The following is a 20,316-nucleotide window of genomic DNA, read 5'->3' as shown; positions in this document are numbered from 1 at the left end:
GGAGGCTAAGGAAGAATAAGAGGGAATGGTGGAGATCAGAAGATGAGGAAATTGAAGATGCCCATATTTGAAAGGAATGATGCTTATGGGTGGATTTATAAGGTGGAGAGGTACTTCGCCGTAAATGGGCTGACGAATGAGGAGAAGCTGACAGCAGCAGGCTTGTGCTTGGAAGGAAAGGCTCTGTCATGATACCAGTGGAGACCATAGGAGACCTATGAGAAACTGGAGGGAATTGAAGGACTGCATAATATAACATTTACAAACCGACTGGGGAGGAGATTTCTATGAGCAGTTCTTTGCTTTGACACAGTAGGGATCAACAGACTACCGGGAGCAGTTTGAGCACCTAGTCAGTACGGTGGAGCGATTATCAGATACTGTAGTGGAGGGGAATTTCATGAAGGGGTTGAAGGCAGAGATCCGAACAGCAGTGAAGGTTCTAATGCCTCGTGACATAGGGGAGGCCATGAAGTTGACACAGCTAGTTGAAAATTAGAGAAATCTGGAGAGGAGAGCCAGTAGTAACAGCATAGGGAGCACTTACAGGATGGCGACCACCCATCTAACACCTAAAGGTCCAGCAACAGGAGGAAGTCGGGAGACCACCAGGGAGAAGACAGTAGGAGGGAGTAGGGGAAATTTAAAGCGGCTGATAGAGAAGGAGATGCAAGAGAAGAGGGCTTAGGAGTTGTGCTTCAGGTGCGATGAGAAGTATACGCCAGGACATCGGTGCAATGATCAAACTCTTCAAATTATCACCGTCTGTGATGACGAGGGGTTAGAGGAGGGGTTAGAGGAGGAGATGGAGGAGAAGCTGCATTTGGATCTGGCCGAGATTTCCCTAAACTCGGTGGTAGGATTCATTACGAATCATGTCATGAAGGTAAAGGGGGAGATAGAGGACAGTGAGGTGGTGGTGTTAATTGATAGTAGGGCTACTCACAATTTCATTTCCACTCTGGTCGTCGACCAATTGGGAGTGAGATTGGTGGATACTGGTTGTTATGGGATGATGATGGGTACAAGGAAGGTGGAGAAAGGCCGGGGATTTGCAGAGGACTGCGATTAACTATCCAGGAGATTCAGGTGAGAGAAGATTTTCTTCCACTGAAGTTAGGGAGTACAGATGTCATCCTAGGGATGAAATGGCTGCAGACTTTGGGAGACACCAAGACGAATTGGGAAGCACTCATATGGAGTTGATGGTAGATGAAAAGGAAAGTGGTAATTAAGGGAGATACAGGGCTATCCAAATCTATAATTTCTCTTAAAACTATGGTGATGGATATACAGTTGGCGGGTAGAGGATATTTGGTGGAGCTGCACAGTTTGGAGGGAGCTAGATTAGAAGAGGAAAGGGACATACCCCTCTCCATACAGCCGTTGATTCAGCAATTCCAAGAGGTGTTTCAGTCACCTCAAGGATTTTTGCCGTAGAGGGAGCAGGAGCAAGCCATCATTTTGAAGGGTCTGTCACTCATCAGCGTACGACCTTATCGCTACCCTCAGTTTCAGAAAGATGAAATTGAAAAGTTGAATAGAGAGATGCTGGAGGCAAGAATCATCAGACCCAACATTAGTCCATTCTCTAGTCCAGTTCTATTGGTGAAGAAGAAAGATGACAATTGGAGATTATGTATGGACTACATGGTGCTCAACAAGAAAATTATACCTGACAAGTTTCTCATACCCGTTATTGACAAGTTGTTAGATGAATTGAGTGGAACAGTGATCTTCAACAAGATGGATTTGAAATCAGAATACCATCAATTTCGAATGAAGGAGGATGTGTCCAAGACTGCCTTCAGAACTCATGGGGGACACAATGAGTTCCTAGTGATGTCTTTTGGCCTCACCAATGCTCCAGCCACTTTCCAGACACTTATGAATAAGGTTTTCAAACTTATCTCAAACGATTTGTACTGTTATTCTTCGATGACATCCTAGTCTACAACAGGATAGAAGAGGAGCACTGGGAGCATTTAAAAAGGGAGTTACAAGTGCTGCAGGAGCACCAGCTGAGAGCCAACTTGAAGAAGTGCTGCTTCGCACAAGTTAGTGTAGAGTACTTGGGCCATGTTGTATCAAAAGAAGGGGTGGCAGTAGATCAGTCAAAAATTGAGACAATGCTGAAATGGCCAGTGCCTAAAAATCTGAAAGAGCTGAGGGGATTCCTAGGACTGACAGGTTACTACATAATGTTTGTAAAGAGATACAGCACCATAACATAGCCACTCACTGAGCAATTGAAGAAGGACGGTTTCCTATGGAGGGAGGTGGCCACATCAGCGTTTGAGAGCTTGAACAAGGCTATGACTACGGTACCGATCCTTGCTTTGCCAGATTTTACTCAGATCTTCATAGTGGAGACAAATGCGTCCGGGTACGGGTTGGGTGCAGTGCTTATGCATAGTTATAGGCTCATTGCTTATTTCAATCAGGTGTTGACTGCTAGAGCCAGGTTGAAGTCAGTCTATGAGAGAGAGTTAATGGCCATCATTTTGGCCATCCAGAAGTGGCGGCCCTACTTACTAGTGAGGCATTTCATTGTCAAGATAGATCAGCGAAGCTTGAAATACCTGCTGGAATAGCGGATGGTTACAGAGGAGCATCAGAAGTGGCTGTCCAAGTTGTTGGGGTACGATTTTGAGATTCAGTACAGGCCAGGAGTGGAGAACAAGGCGGCAGATGCCTTGTCCAGGTGTATGGGGGAGCTGCAGACAGTGGCACTATATGTTCCTTTGATGCTAAATTGAGAGGTCATCAGAGAGGAAAGTGCTAGGGATGAGGATTTGGGAAAGATCATGGCAAATTTAATGAGGAAAGAGGATAGCCAAAGCCACCCAAGGTACTCATTGGAGGGGGGCAGACTGCTATATCAGGGAAGGTTTGTGATGCATCGGACTTTGATCCACATCCCAAACTTACTCCGAGAGTTTCATGAAAGTATTGTTGGGGGTCATTCAGGATTGCAGAAGACATACAGGAGACTAGCTTCGGAGCACTACTAGAAGGGGATGCATAAAGATATAGAGAAGATGGTGGCCAAATGTGAGATCTGTCAAAGAAACAAATATCTGGCTATGTCATCAGGAGGACTACTACAGTCGTTTATTCTACCAGGACGAGTATGGGAGGAGATATACATGGACTTCACAGATGGGCTGCCCCGTTCATAAGGTTTCACGGTGATTTTAGTGGTGGTGGACAGATTGAGCAAGTATGCTCATTTCATTCCCCTCCGACACCCTTACACCACGGTGACAATGGCTTCAGCTTTCACTAGAGAGATGGTCAGATTGCATGTAGTACCAGAGGCGATAGTATCAGATAGAGATAAGGTGCTCCCCAGCCACTTTTGGAGGGAGTTGTTTAGATTACAGGGGACAATTCTAAAGAGGAGCACAGCTTATCACCCACAGACGGATGGCCAAACAAAAGTAGTCAATAGGAGCTTAAAGAATTACCTGAGATGCTGCGTCGGAGACATCCAAGCTATGGGTCAAGTGGCTATCATGGGCTGAGTACTGGTACAATACATCTTTTCATTCTGCTTCTCAGATGACCCCATTCAAGGTGGCGTACGAACATGATCCTCCCCACTTGGTGCACTTTGGGAGTAGCAGTACTTCAGTTTCTTCAGTAGATGAGTACTTGGAGGAGAAGGATAGAGTGCTAGAGGAGTTGAAGAGACATCTAATGAGAGCCTAAAAGATTATGAAAAAATAAGTTGATGCGCATAGGAAGGACATCCAATTCGAAGTGGGGGAGAGGCTGTTTTTAAAGATCCGACCATACAGACAGAAGGCAGTCACCAACAGGAGGAATGAGAAGTTTGCTCCAAAGTACTTTGGACCTTATGAAGTGCTGGAGATGGTCGGAGCAGTAGTATATCGACTGAAACTATCACCAACGGTGACTATACATCCAGTTTTTCATGTATGTCAGTTGAGAATGGCCATTGGTGACTATACAGCCAGTCCCGAGTTACCTGCGACACTTACTGAGGATTTAAAGGTGATTCTGGAACCCTTAGAGCTGATGGGGGCTCGCTAGAAATAAGATGGAACTAAGGAAGTGTTGATCAAGTGGAAGAACCTTCCTGATTACAAGGCCACATGGGAGCCATATAAGAGGGTGAAACATCAGTTTACTTGTTTTCACCTTGAGGACAAGGTGATTCTTTAAGATGGTGGTATTGTTAGGCCGGTTCACCCTGAACTGACTCAGGTCTAAAACAAGTAAACTGATGTTTCACCCTGAACTGACTCAGGTATTGTTAGGCCGGTTCACCCTGAACCGCCTCCCTTTCTCTTGCCCGCCCACATGGTGGGCCCAACTAAGCCAATCCCACTAAGCCAATTGATTGCAAATTGAAAGGAGGGGGCGGCTAGAGCTTAGGAGGGAAATTAGATTAAGAAAGTCTTTGTATTAAAGAGTATGAGATGTTTAAGGAGAGATTATGTTTTGATTTGTTCTCAATTAGGGTTCATTGGCAACTTGGGTTCTAGACTCTCTTGTCTAGAGATTTGAGAGAGACGATTCTCCTCTCGAATTGAGAATCTCTTGTTTGCTTGTGAACTCAAGTATTACCCTTAGGGTTACTTGCGAACTCAAGTATTCCTATCAGATTTAAACTTAAACTAGATCATTTTAGGAGTATTTGTTATCTTCTCCATTAAACAGAAGTATGGTCATTTTCCTAGAGGTAGAAATTGTCGTTTTCATTATTACATAAAACCAACAGAGCATAGTTCAAGGACCTTCGGAGTTAAAAACAGATAGAATGTGTCTTTAAGTCCAGTAGCACATAATAGTTCCAAGAAATTGAATTATTTGCAATGTTATAAGTTATTGTTTTGATAGCATCAATGCCCTCAGTAGTCTTTCCAGTAAAATAGCCCTATCCATCTCTAATATAAGAATAAAACACTAATGTAGCAGAAAGAAAGAAAATATAGCCGACTCAAAAACTTTTGTTTGCTAATTTCACAATTAGTTTTATACTCTTCTTCCCTATCTGTTCCTTTCACAACCATAAAAAAACATTTCTAGCCAACGAAATGCAATGCAGAAGATTTTCAATAGGGCCCTTCAAGTTGGTGAGCATGTAAATCATCAAGGAAATGTTCCTAAGATGGGCAATTCAAACAAACAAAGTAACGTACCTCTGGAGATAAATGTCAAGGATTTAAAACAATGAACGCACTAAATTCATGGTAATATGAAAATGGTAGTTGCAACATCAAACCTACCCAAGGATTTAGCAACATGAAGTCAACAAAGAGTTACTGTGGAGATGTGTGCTTGTTGAGTAGTGGATGTGATGATTAGATAATAGAAGGGAAAGATGTTTTTGTTGAATTGAATATGCTGAGAAAGGATTATTTTGTAGCTAAGAGTTTTGAAGCATTTGTGGCCCGCATAGGCAAAGTTCTATCCGAGAAAGAAGCAGAGGACGAACTTTGGAGCTAATTTGATATTAAAGTGTGGGAGTAAAGGAAGGTGAGCATAAGAAAGGGGTTTGTCTTATCGTAAATGGTATGGTGATCGATTGTTTATTATTGGAGATGGAAATCGGTTTATAGAATATGCCACCATATGAAGGGCATCAACCCAAAGGTTATGAGGTAGGTAGGCTTGGATTAGAAGTGTTCAAAAGGTTTCGATTAGGTGCTTGTGTTTGCATTAGGCGATACCATTTTGCTCTAGAGCTGCTCGCAACTAAGGAGGTGGATAATTCACCTCTATAAAAACCCCTAGCTCAAACAAAAGAGGCGAATATACCAGTGCAAACTTTCAATCCCTTCTCAAATCATGGAATATACCCAAACTATAGAAAAGTCATCCAAAAGTAAAACAATATTTGCATCTTTGATTTGAAATGGTTGAGAAAAGTCCCCATACATCAAAGTGTATTAGTTTTAGAGGATGCAAGCTACATGACATAGATTTGGGGAATGTTAAACAATGGTTGTTGGCCAAGTTACATGAAGTGCATAGCTAAAAAGGAGAAGAAAAGCATATAATATTTGATTATTTTGCTATTGAAGTGAGAACCTATTGATTTGGGTGGCCCAAGCATTGGTTTTATATGGTCGTCAAAACATTGTTGGATAGCAAAGCAGTTTCAAATTTCAAGTAAAGAGAAGATGGTGATTAGTGAATTGGGTAAAAGCCATTGTGGCAAGGACCCAGGAGAAGAATTTGGTTGGTATGAAGGTCCTTCATTGTGCAGTCGTAGGCATCAAAAGATCTATAGCAATGATTGAATGATTAACAGCCAGGAGTATGCAACAAGGAACAAGCGAGCAAAGGAGTTGGCATAAGATGAGCTACGAGTCTGAATTGGTAGTAGGCCCTAAAGTTTGTGAAGAATGGTGATGTTTGTCCAATGAAAATGGTAATTTGTAGTGTGACATTTTAAACAGAAACGTTGGACTATTGAGTTTGGTTTGGTGTGAGATAGGTTGTGGTGTCAGTAACAAGATACCAATTTCTTGTATTTATAAGTAAAGCCCATAAGGAGAAGTAGTTTCATAGTGAAGGTTGGTGCAATGCCTACATTTAGCAGCAGAGTGACCAAATTTGTCATGGATTTGTCATGTGGTTGTTGGCTACCTTGTTCGACCTCCTTAAAGGAGGTAAGCTGCAATGCAATTATGTGAAAACTTGGGTGAGGTACTCTGCCTCGGGTTGCTTGAGGGGCAAGACAGAGCATAACAAATGCAGCCACAGGCGATGGTGAGAATAATTTCTAGTTTGGAGATTCAAAGAGCTTACAATTCTTTTGCGGCAACACAACAAAATTTGTGCCTTCGCTGCAAAGAAGGAATATGGGTCGTAGAGGCTAATGGGTTGAAGAGTGGTTCGAATGGATGCTTTTAAGGCATTATAGCTAGGTGGTAAGCCATTAAGGATGCAAAGGATGATATCCTCGAGATCGAGGGTGGCCCCAATGGCTGCAATAGAATCAATTTTGGATTTGATGGTAGATAAGTATTGAGTCATAGTTTAAGTACCCATAGAGATATTGTGTTGTTCATTTTTGAGCTGCATGAGGTGAGATTTGTTGGATGATTGTAGTCACTTGTCAAGGGTGTCACAGACTTCTGCATGAGTTTAGAGGAAGATAACATGGGGGAAAAGAGAAGTTGAAATGGTGGAGGGGATAGTTGTCCCAAGGTTTTGATCCCCAAGCAACCAGGTGGTGTGGTGAGGGTTAGGAAGGGAAATGGCATGATCATCAATAATAGTCGATGCAGGTGCAAGAAGAGATATGTTGAGGTACTCACTAAAGTTGTTTTCCTTAAAATATTGTAAGAATCTAGGAGCAACCAAATGGGGGGATTTTCTTTGGTGAGTTGGATTGTGATGATATTTTTGAGATTGAACATGAGGAAATTTAGTTGGTGTGGAATGGGGTTGGCTTATTTTTGAGAAATAGAGAACTCTTCACTACTTGAGGAGAGTTAGAATTGGCGGGCTAGAGAACACAATAGGGATACCGGTTGCCATGAGGTTGTTAGATCTCTAAGACCATATAGAAATGTATTAAACTACTATAACACATTGAGATGAGTTAGAAACTAGAACTAGCATATGAATTCATTCAAATTACTCTAGCAATTATAATGAGGTATTTAATCTAAAAGAAGAATGGAGTTTGTTAGAATAGTAGGCTATTAATGGTTGGATTTGTCTCAAGTAGTTAGGAGTGAATGGCGGTGATTTTCCCCAAGAGAGCTGGTGGTAGGGTTTTTGGTGGCACAGAGTACAGTTATAGCTGTCGTTGTAGTTGTGGTTCCGTTATATCTCATTTGAGAGATAGAGAGGTCTTTACTGCTTGAGGAGAGATTAGACTCTGTCATTGCCGGATTATGCAAGACAGTAGGGATCATGAGGATATTACATCTCTGATATCTTGTAGAAATGTAGTAAATCATTGTAGCACAACTAGCAAACCCAAAGGTTATTTCATAGATGTATTTATCCTAAAACAATACATGTGTTCAAGAAAATTGAAAGTTGAAGAAAATCCCTAAAATATCTAAATACAAAAGTCAAGTTTGGAAACAAAAAAACAATCTAAAAGCGTCTCCAATCCAAAAAATAAAAAAATAATCAACTCATAAGCGCCTAAACGTAGCCTGCTGGCTCTACAGCGGCTCCAGGAGGTTTAAATTTCAAAAATTAAAGGCAGACCCCGAGAATATCTACATCAAAAGTCAAGTTCAGAAAGAAAAAAGCTGTATAAATAGTTAAATACAGCTCCAATCCAATAATAATAATCAATATACGTAAAAAGATATATTCTCACAAACCTAGCCCGCTGGCTCCGGCGACCTGATCCGCTATCATCGCTCTCCTCCCCACTATCCACTGAACCGAAATCCAACGCAGTCGGTTCACCGCTGCTCTCCTCGTCGCCAATAACCCGCCCCTCGTCCCCGCGGCGACGCCTGTACTCGGACCAGACCAGAGCAACGTGTAAGACGCACTGAAGAGCATAAACTGCGATCCAAACCCTCACGGGTACATTTGGCCGCTCGCATGTTGAAGCTGCGATGACGGAAGCGGAGACAACGGCAAAGGAGAGATTCCACGCTATGTCCACGGCGACCACCGGCCGGGAATAGGCCCAATCGGCGCGCCGCTCGTCCAGCTGCCGCGCTGCGGTTTCTCGCACCAACGCCGGCGGCCCACGCCGCCCCGCCGCACGACCCAAAAACGCTGCAACACGGTTCTGACGGGATGCCAGCGATCGCCGCAGAAGCGGCTCCGGAGAAGCTATATCCTCCATACCTTTCCTCTGTGCTTCTTCTTTGACCGTGCCTTCGACTAGGTCAGTCGGGATTCATGATGGCTTAAAGAGATTTTGCGACTTTCGTGGGCATCATCAGTGGTGGATGAATCGGCGGAGATGCGGCGGATTTTGCAAAGTGGAGTTTTGTTCCCGGATCTTCTCGTGCTGGCAGGCTTGGCTTTCGTGGTGTGGCGATTGGCGAAGATAGGGAGTAGTTTCGAGACTGACCGATACGTACTGTTCTGAGGGATGTTACGCCTATAGCCCATTAATATACCCCCTAAAGCCCATTAATATAAGAAGGTTTTATGTTATTAAAAGAATTTTTTTTTTTTTTTTTTCCTACGTCAAAATCATGAGCCAAAGGCTCCTTCTACGAACCGTTTTCGATGACTTTTTTAGTATAAAAAAATTAACTTAAAATTTTGTCACTAGAAAATTAATTTAAAAATTAAAAAAAAAAATTCACAAATTAAGTCTAAGATAGATAGGCATAAATTTATTTGGTTCAAAATTATTCTATTAATTATATTATATTATGTGAAAAATTTTAGTTGTTGAGAACTAAAAATACACTTCAAATTAGAGACATTATTGTGGATCAAAGATATATATTATATGATATTTTTATGAAATCTAATAATCATTTTTTCTTTAATTGTTCATTTGCTTTCAACATTGTTAAGAAATATATTCTACGAAGCTCTTACCTTCATATGAGATGCAACATCAACCAAGCACTTATATTTATTGTTGATATTGAATGCATAATCACAAAGAGATTATGCCTTCTTGTTATTCATATCACCACAATTCTTATTAAAAGAAAGGAATAATAGGATTTTTCAAGGTAGAATTATGAAAGCAAATGATCTTATATTGAAAATTCATTTTGTAATTCAGATGAAATGTAGAATGTGGAGATTAAACATGACATTCCTCGAAAATGTTTATTAATTTACTCTATTGGCATTTGATCAGTTCTTTGTGGTCACAGGTTAACTTTAATACCCTATTTTTTTATATTTTTGCATTTGAAAATTTGTGTGCACTATCTGCTTTTTGGTGACCTATTAGCTAATGTTTGGTATATCATTCATTAACAAAAACTACATTATTTCCCTTTAGTATTTTCTTGTTTGTAGGGGAATTCTAAAATTATGTTATATATGAGGCATTAGGCATTTTGGCTATGGTGTCAACTTATGACCCGACCCGAAACCGAATTTCTTGAAACCAACTCAAAAAATTTGGTTTTTAGTCGACCCATTTAACAAATGGGTTGGGTTCCAATTATAATGTCCAACCTATTTAAAAGATCGAATAGGGTATGGGTCAAATCGCCAACCTAAAAATGACCTGGAAATAACCCGCATTATCATACTCCAAGATCTATATTAGAATAATTACTTTTGTCTTTCATTTAACCATTTAACTAGGGCTTACCAATAAAAAGCGGACAGAACCATGATTGCATTTTATTTAGAACTACATAAAGAAAAAATATGCATATTGTTTGGAGCCACATACATAGGAACCTTATCATTTTTTATTTTTTTTTTGAAAATATATAAAACCACATAATGAGAACAAAGCCGAGCAAGTGACTAAAATCTTACAACAACGCAAAATAAATGAGAACAAAATGTTATAAAACATATAAAAATATATATGCATCAGAGTCTATATGAGTTATATATATCAATTTATTCTTCTATAATTCATCACATCTCAATCCACTACATCATCAGTCATTGTATCACTATGAATATTAGTATCATGATCAATAATGTTAAATAGTATAAATGATAATAAATAGTATTAGTGTCAATCATAATATTAGTGTAGTGTTCGTAGCATTGTCATTATAAAAATTTAGATATTCAATGAGTGTATCTTAAGGGTATCTTGCTCTTGCACTTATAACTCTCAATCAGTCTCCTCTTATAACTCACAATTAATGTATTCCTTATAACTCCCCTTAAATCACGTGACTCCTTATAACTCTTAATTAATCTCTAACTCCTTATGACTTTCAATCAGTGAATCACGTGGATCAAAAGGGTATCACATAGAGTTATCATATCATGTATCTGATCTCATTTAGTACTCCATCTAAAATGTAATAAAATCATATCAAATCACTCAGAATATCAGGAGATAATATTTTTTTTTGTAGATTTATTAGAGATAAAATTCACATAAATCAAAATTATTGAAAATAGAAGTAAGCAATTAGTCACTTACAACTAAAAAAAATAAAATATATAACATTAATACTGACAAATATGATCTAATGATCTTTATATCTCCGATATTTTCTTCCCCTCTTTCAATTTGTTCCTGCCAAGTAACCAAGTGAGGGCTAGCACCCAGCGCTTACTATATCAATGTCAAAGCACTCTATTTTTGAATTTTCATGTTTTTCAAATATATTTATTTCACATGTTTGAGCTATTAAATGTGTTCCCACCCCACTCCTGATCGCATGAGGCGTGATTGCATGTAATAACAGTTAAATGTGCTCATCCCAAAGCAATTCTGGGATGGTTGGCCTATTAGAAGTTACACCAACAAGACAAAATTGTGGGGCTCTTAGGCCAAAGCAAATAATATCTCGATAGTTATGAGTTTGGGCTATTATAAATGGTATCAAAGCAATACTCTAGTAATTAAGATGAGAACTAATGTCATACAAGATAAATTGCTACGTCATAGGAGCCACATCTTCAATCCTATATGGGATAAAGTGCTACGTGATGGGAGCCACCACTTGAATTTGTGAGGGCCACCTCTAGAATCTTATTTACATGATTGATGATTTTGGAATAATGTTGAAGAGGACGTTAATTACTTAAGTGAGAGAGATTAGAAATACCCTTAAGTAAAAAGAAGCTAAACTCTTAAACATAGAGGTGCATTTTGGTATAATGGTTAAAATTTTATTTAAGAAATTTGCACTTAAGTGTGATCATCTCAGAGTAATTTTGGAATGGGTGACTTACTGGAAAGTTATACCAATAGGATAGAATCGTGAGGCTCTTAGGTCAAAGTGGAGAATATATCAATAGTTAAGAGTTTGGATTATTACATCGCGTGTCGGGTTTGGTTAACCCGGATTTGGAGCAAGTTAGGTTCAAGTATGCCTTTCTGAATGCGGCTCATTTGGACACTCATGCGAATTACAAACGCCCGAATAGCATTTAGTTTGAGATGCCCTAATACAGAATAGACTCACATTTTAAAGTTTCATAATAATTTTATTTGAATATAATTAATTTTAAAGCTTCTAATCATAAAAGACATATGAATGCTGTTTTTATCTATGTAAAAGTTATTTGAAGTGTAATAATTTGAAACTCTAAATGTAAATATAAATAGTAATTATTTTTATTATGAATGAAACTGCAAGTAGCTGTCATTTTTCCAGCCATTTTATGATATATATGTATAAGTCAACCTGAATATATTTACTTCAAAAAGCTGTGTAATTAGAAGTCTATCATGATAAATTATATGTCCATATTCCCAGGAAATATTTTATTTGAATGTCATTGTTATTTCAATAACAAATTTTTTTTATATAGTTATTATAAGTTGTCATCAAACATGAGATTACACCAGAGTTATGGGAGAAGGTGGTAGCCCAATCCATAAAAGCAAAACTACCCTAACGGATTTTATTAAAAATTATTTCAAGCTTACCCAAGATAATAGCAAGAGGAGACAAAGATTAAATAAGCGAAACTAGTAATGATGATAAACATTGTGTAAACTGTCATATCTCGGATCTGGAAGGCGGTATACCCCAATAATATATAATGGGATAAAGGAATATAATATATATTTTGTACTCACAAAAGAGAAAAATATATAGACCAATAGTATATCTAATTATATTAGAGTAAAAAAATGAAAATAGAAACTAATGTTCATTTCATTTATAAAAAATTAAATAAACAGTACACCCAAATAGTAGTACTAAAATAAGTAAAGGAAATAAAAAAGAAACAATAACAAATAAGAAAACTACCCAACCCTCAAAAGCAATACATAAAAAACTTACTAAACATATAAAAGTATCAACTATAATCTCAACTGTTTATAGCTCCACTCATAAAGTGGCGGTCCACCTAGCACTTTGACATAATCTACTATGAAAAAGTAATAACGAGTGAGTTTGATAAATAAAAATAAGCAAATAACTCATATCTATTAAAATATAAACAACGATGAAATGGGGCATGTAGTATAAACAATCAAAAGGTGGGAGTAGTAACCTCTAGTAATTATATCCAAGTAACAATAATACGTGTCATATGTCCAGTGACAAATTCTAGCATGTTAATGAATATGTTAAATAGCTACTAATGCTAAATAATTTTAATGTTCACAAATGCACCAAATTAGGTGTCCTCATACCACAAAGTGACTTATTTGTCATTTATTGATTTCAAATCATTTCTAATTATATATTCAGATGCACACACACACACAAATATCCATCACTGAAAAGGTAAACACCAGCCATCAGTCTGACTTGCCAATTTCGAATAGGATTCTACCGACTCACATACTATTGCACGTATGCTTATAAATTCTCATGAATGATTTTCAACATGCGTTATATTTTCAATATGAGAATTATCATTTCATAACATAATATAATTTATAAATTTGATATTTATTATATTCAATAAGTATTACAAAAACATATGGGAGATTGTGCAACAATACATCAAGAATAATCTATTTATCAAACTTGCTAGTTCATTATAAGCATATGCAAAAAATAAATGAATTTGTATTAATTTGATTAGTAGTTTAAGTTATTATCAAAACACCTAAATTCAAATAGCATAGATTATACTCCTAATGAAGAATGATACGTTTATCCCAAAATAAATAATAGTTACTTACGTCTAGGTAAGGCATGTCACAACCAAACCCGACCAGGACATGTCCTATCGTGTTAAAATATGACAGACAAACTCCAAGATATAGATTTGAAATTATTTCAGATTTTTTACTGATATTCATTGAAATAAATGACAAATTACATAGTTACTAAAAAATAAAAATTCATCTATAAAGTTTCTTTCATTCATCAAAATAAATATATACACAATACAGGAAATTTCAGTATTACCGGCAGACAAAATCCGTCGTTACTACATAAAATACGATGAAAAGCCTCAATTTTCGGTGCATTTTTGTCGGAATTTCATACACCAGTTTGGTACGCGTTGAAAAAAGTCTTCCAACGAATAGAAGACGCCAGAAATTATTCCGGCGCACTTTGCGACGCATTACTGGCGAAAAATGTGTTAACAAAATGGTGTTTATTACCGGATTATTTCGGCGTTATATACGCCGAAATTTACGATGTACGTATCCTCTGGAAATGCTGGCGGATAAAATACTGTAATGTACGCCGTAACTAAAGCTACGGCTTTTTACCGGCGTGTTTTCGCCGGTAATTCCGGCAGACCTAAAATGTTGGAAATGATGCAGATATTCGTTGTATCATCGTTTTTGGTGAATCACCAACGCCAAATCTGCTAGAAACTTAAGTGAGTGATTCACCCTTTCCATATTGGTTGTTGGGAAGCATGCAACAAATCATAAAAATTTTGTGCATTCTTATTCGGTAACTTTTCTATATTTTGTTCATATTGTATTCCAGTTGCATCGTGAACTAATTTCTCAAGATTTGGTCAGATATTTTCAGCCTTAGCTACATTAGTACTTGTAGAAGGACCACATTGAGAATCAAAATATGACTCGTACTCACAATGAGAAGTCTAATACCAATACCGTCCTTACCAAATTCATTTTGGGGATATGCAATACAAACTGCTATGTATATTTTGAATATTGTACCTTAAAAATCAATACATAAGACACCTTTAGAATTATGGAGTGGGAGTAAACCTAGTTTACGACACATCCATATATGGGGATGTCCGGCACATATATTAAAGACAAAAACTAATAAGTTGGAATCACGTTCAGAAGTATGCATTTTTGTCTGATATCCAAAAGGTACAAGAGGAGGTTTATTTTATAGTCCTCAAGAAAAGAAAGTATTTGTATCGACAAATACTACTTTTCTTGAACATGAATATATAAAAGATTTCAAACCTCAGAGTAAAGTGTTACTCAAAGAATTGCTAAATGAACCAATCACAAAAGAAATGGACACTATTTTTGAAAGTCAACAAAAGGAAACCACCACTCTAAATCAAGAACCTTTATTGCCTCGTCGTAGTGGGAGAGTTATTCGATTACCCTCTCGATATAATATTAATGGAGAATCATATATTGTCGCATCTGATGATGACAATGATGACCCATTAACATATAAACAAGCATTAGAGGATCCTGATAAAGAAAAAATGGTTAGACGCCATGAAACTTGAAATATATTCGATGTATTTCAATTATGTTTGGGAACTTGTGGATCTTCCTAGCGAGATAAGACCTATAGGATGTAAATGGATATATAAGAGAAAAAGAAGTGCTAATGGAAAAGTTGAGACTTATAAAGCAAGGCTAGTGGCAAAAGGATACAACCAAAAGGAGGGTATTGATTTTGATGAAACTTTCTCTCCTGTTGCTATGGTTAAATCTATACGTTTAATTTTATCCATTGCTGCATATTATGACTATGAAATTTGGCAAATGAATGTCAAGACGACTTTTTTGAATGACTATATTGAAGAAAGAATTCATATGAAATAGCCAGAGGGTTTCATAATAGAAGGTCAAGAGCAAAAAGTTTGCAAACTACAAAGATCTATATATGGATTTAAGCAAGCTTCAAGGTCATGGAATATAAGATTTGATGAAGCAATTAAATCTTATGGATTTGATCAAAGCTTAAATGAACCTTGTGTTTACAAATACTTTAAAAATCAAATAGTTGTGTTCTTAATTCTTTACGTAGATGATATTCTACTTATTGGGAATAATACTGAATTATTATTTGACGTAAATAAATGGCTAGCCAAATAATTCCAAATGAAAGATTTGGGAGAGGCAAGTTTTATACTTGGGATAAAACTAATAAGAGATCGCAAAAATAAAATATTAGCACTTTCTCAAGCATCCTATATTGAAAAGATTCTTATAAGATTTGGGATGCAAAACTCCAAGAAATGAAATATGCCTTCACGTCAGGAGTTTATCTTTCTAAAAAGTAATGTCCTCAAATACAACAAGAAAAAGATGATATGCTACAAGTGCCTTATGCATCATCAGTTAGTAGTCTCATGTATGCAATGTTGTGTACAAGACCTGACATTTGTTATGCTGTAGGCATAGTTAGTAGATATCAATCTAACCTAGGAAGGTTTCATTGGGTGGCAGTTAAGCATATACTTAAATATCTTAGAAGAACTAAAGAATATATGCTTGTGTATTCTGGAAGTGATTTGATCCCTACATGATACAATGATGCTGACTTTCAATCAGATAGAGATGAAAGTAAATCCACATCTAGCTCAATATTTATTTTAGGAGGTGGAGATATAGTTTGGAGAAGTATAAAACAATCATGTATTTCTGACTCAACTGTAGAAGCTGAATATGTGGCTGCTGTAGAAGCGGCTAAAGAAGCAGTTTGGCTCTGTAATTTTCTAATAGAATTGAAAGTTGTTCCAAATTTTAAAAAACCTCTAACACTATTTTGTGATAATAGTGCAGCTATATCAAATACAAAAGAAGCCAGAAATCATAAAAGAGCAAAGCATATAGATAGAAAATATCATTTGATAAGAGAGATTGTGAAAGATGATAAAGTATCAGTACAGAAGATAACATCACAAGAGAATATTGCTGATCCTTTTATCAAGACACTGCCTGAAAGAATTTTTCATAAACATGTACAAGAAATGGGATTGAGAAAGATGTCTCATTTACTTTAGGGCAAGTGGGAGTTTGTTAGGGTTGTGCACTAAAAAAATATTATTGTAATATATTTTCTATGGAAATAAATATTTAAAGACAAGTTTAGCATGTTTCGATATTATCATTTGATATAATATTTTTGTTCCATGATTATTTATGCAACCATAATTCAGTATATAATTATATACAAGAGGATTGAATTATGAATAATAATTAAAACAAGTTTATAACTATTAATTATAGTTGGAATCTATAATTAAATATTATTAGTACGGTCCATCAACATTAAGAATGGAATAATCTTATCCAGATTATTCGATATTGAGATATTAAGGATGGAGGTACTTTATATAATATGATTATATAGAACTGGACCAGATAAATTTTGAATTCTATAATAAATTCTGTTTTAATTATAGAGAATTTAAAATTAATCATAAAGATGATCATATATAAAACAATCTTAATCCTGAGTTATTAATAAACTCCTATTTGTGACATTTAGTTTTTTGATTTACTCGGAAATAGTTTGGAAGATATAAACTCAATCCTTGTATTTCAGAAACACAATGAAACAAATGGCTGGGAATGTTAATATATATATATGGAATCCATTACTTTCAATTTTGAAAGTTAGAAAATTAGTTCTCTTGAATAATTAATTCAGAACTTGAATAATTGAGCGCTCAAATTTTGTGACTAGGTCATAAAGTTTATTGTTCATTAGAGAATTAATTGTAATTCAAGGATTAAGATATAATTAGTGAGGTGACAGAATTACCTAGCTCTAATTATTAACTTTTTATGGAGAATTATTTTATATGTAATGATTAAATCAATGGACGATTCAATTTTTTAATTGAGTAAATTACACTATAATTTCAAGAGTGCAATTTCATATTTATAGTAGAATAATATTGAAATTAATAATTTCGATTTATTAATTTAAGAGTTAAATTAATAATCAAATTTATTGGAGCTTGAATTATAGGTCCATAGGTCCCTTCTTCATCACCTAAGCTCTATTATATATTGAACATTAAGAATGTGACATAATATAAATGTTAATTATGATCACATTAATAAAATATTTATGATCACATTTTAATTTTATATTTCATGAAGATAATGATGACTTATCGTTAATACTTTTTTAATATTAAAAGATAAAGATAAGATTGATGATAAGTCATGATGTGCATGATAATTATCATCAAATATCTTTTAATATTAAAAAGATATAGATAAGATTAAAGATAAGATTGATAATGTGTCATGATAATTATCATTTTAATGTTAATTAAAAATACTTCATAAAATACTAAGAGGTGCTTATGAAAAGATGTGAACTTTTCTTATAAATAAGAATTATGTTCTACATGAAGATGATGATGATACATAATTCCTTCATGAGAGATGAAAGAATATGTTTGAGAAGAATGTTGCTCTCATTGTCTTTTCTTTTGAAGGATTAAATTGTGTTTAGAACATAAATTAGATTCAAAAGAAAAAGTGTTCATCAATAGTTGATTGATTGTGCCCACTCACTAAAATATATTTTGTGGGGTGATTAGATGAAGAAGGTTTACGGTCTCAATCAACATTTCGACGAAGAAGATCTCAAATCTCAATCAATAATTCGGTAAAGTTTTCTTCATTTCATATTATAAAGTTATTTATTAAGAAAATTAATATTGAGAATGTCTTAATTTAATTTTCTAAAAATCCTGATTTTTATTTCCGCATTTTATATTATGATATAAAAATTCCAACACTTATCTCTTGAAAGCAGCATAAGGAGTTGCTTATCATGAATCCAGAAATGAAATTGAAACAGATTTTGCTCAGTAGGTTCAAATTTTCATTATTCATTAGATGATAATATTAGTTTAGTTGAATCTTTTTTGAATTGTAAATATTTTTTTCAAAGGTTTCATTCACACCTAATTTATATCAAGTAGACCTTGTTGTGAGAATTCCTAATTTATGAGTCGTAGGGTGGGACTTATGTCACCACCACAGGCGGATCCAGGCACAGCTGAGGGTGGGCAAATGCCCACCCTAAAAAAAAAAAAAATGTGCTGCGGAGGGGTAGTTTTGCTAGTATGCCCCCCCCTAAAAAAAATTTATTTGCCCTAATCTCAGCCATTGCCCCGTTCGCATTTTATTTCGCCTCACTGCCCGCAGCCACTTCGTTAAAACTGAAGAGGTCGTCGTCTCGTCGAAACTCGTCGTCGTCGCCTCGTCGGAGAAGCTGCAGGCGGACTGACTGGCGGAGCACTCTCGAGTCTCGATCACAGTTGCAGCCACCGTCTTCTTCGTCACTTCGCCAGTTCGCGCCGTCTAAGCGTATTCGTGAAGAGGTCGCCGAACGGAAAATATGTTTTCTGCTTATGATAAGGGAAAATTGATTCGTCTTGCAGAATTATATCCAGCAGATTTCTCTATGATTGATCTTGTGTCTCTTGAGCATCAACTATCAACTTATATTGTTGATATGCGTACTAGCGAGGAGTTTACTTCTTTAACTAGCATTGCTGCTCTGGCAAAACAGATGGTAAAGGATAAAAAAAATGTTGTGTATCCACTAGTTTATAAACTTATTATTTTTGCACTGGCATTACCAGTTGTTACTGCTACGATGGAGAGAGCATTTTCTGCAATGAAGATCATTAAGCATCGACTTCGTAGCAAAATGGGTGATGCCTGGCTTAATGACTGTCTAGTGCCATATATTGAAAAAGAAGTATTTGATTATGTTCCGAATGAAGTCATTATGCAACATTATCAGAAAATACAAAGTAGAATGCAAAGTCTGTAACTTTCTTTTTAATTTCAAAAATTATGATGAAATTAATGCTTTGTTTTGAATTTTGTTAGTGAAATATATCTATAATTTTTGTATTTATATTTTTATATATATCGGGTTTGCCCACCCTAAAAAAAAGGGCTGGATCCGCCACTGGTCACCACAAACATTGATGCTAATTTGATAGTTGGTAAAAAAGCCTATAAATATTGTTAAGATTATACATTTACAAATATCTTGACCGGAGGGCTTCTTCTTCACCTCAAAAGCTCCCACAAATTTAGAATAATTCAGCACATGCTATGAAATTAATAAAAATCGCCTCAAGCCAATAAAGCAGGTGGCCACCATACACATTGGAGAATGACACCAATGAAGTTTGCGGGGCGGTTGACACTATAGGAAAAAACAGAAGCTCAATTATTTATGGTGTTGAGATTCGTGCAAGAATGCATCCATCATCAGCACCACGTTGGACAAATACGGCATGAGTAGCGTCGTTAAGATTCGTGCGATTATCCCCATTGTTAGAAGAATAACCAATCATGCAGCGAATCACGAGTTGTGTGTGTCAATCTCAAAGCAAATACAAATGCCGTAATCACGTCGGATGAAGGAATGTGTTAGAATGGTATGGCCCGATCCTTCTCGTCCTGATTGGCCGCCTCGTCGGCCTAAAAAGAGCTCCGAATCTCGCACGCGCACTGCCCCGTGGCCGATGGGCCCCACTCCACTTCTTAGGCCAGTCCCATATCTGAATAAAATAACAATTATCAGAATTCTTTTT

The 20,316-nt window shown here is 36.3% G+C and overlaps 1 protein-coding gene across 1 annotated transcript in view; it reads right to left on the bottom strand.

Annotated features, from left to right (window-relative positions):
• LOC110092479 (E3 ubiquitin protein ligase RIE1) overlaps nt 1-9,061 on the bottom strand; it is a 35,234-nt gene extending 26,173 nt beyond the window's left edge. The window contains exon 1 of the mRNA XM_020817048.2: nt 8,328-9,061. Within this exon, the coding sequence (XP_020672707.1) occupies nt 8,328-8,806 (479 nt within the window). The 5' untranslated portion in view covers nt 8,807-9,061. The remainder of the gene's footprint in view (nt 1-8,327) is intronic.
• Nucleotides 9,062-20,316: the final 11,255 nt, after the last annotated feature.

The sequence above is a fragment of the Dendrobium catenatum genome, unplaced genomic scaffold, assembly GCF_001605985.2.
Source record: "Dendrobium catenatum unplaced genomic scaffold, ASM160598v2 fragScaff_scaffold_9, whole genome shotgun sequence".
NCBI lineage: Eukaryota > Viridiplantae > Streptophyta > Magnoliopsida > Asparagales > Orchidaceae > Dendrobium > Dendrobium catenatum.
The sequence above is the reverse complement of the archived record's forward strand: the minus strand, read 5'-3'. Positions and strand labels throughout refer to the sequence as shown.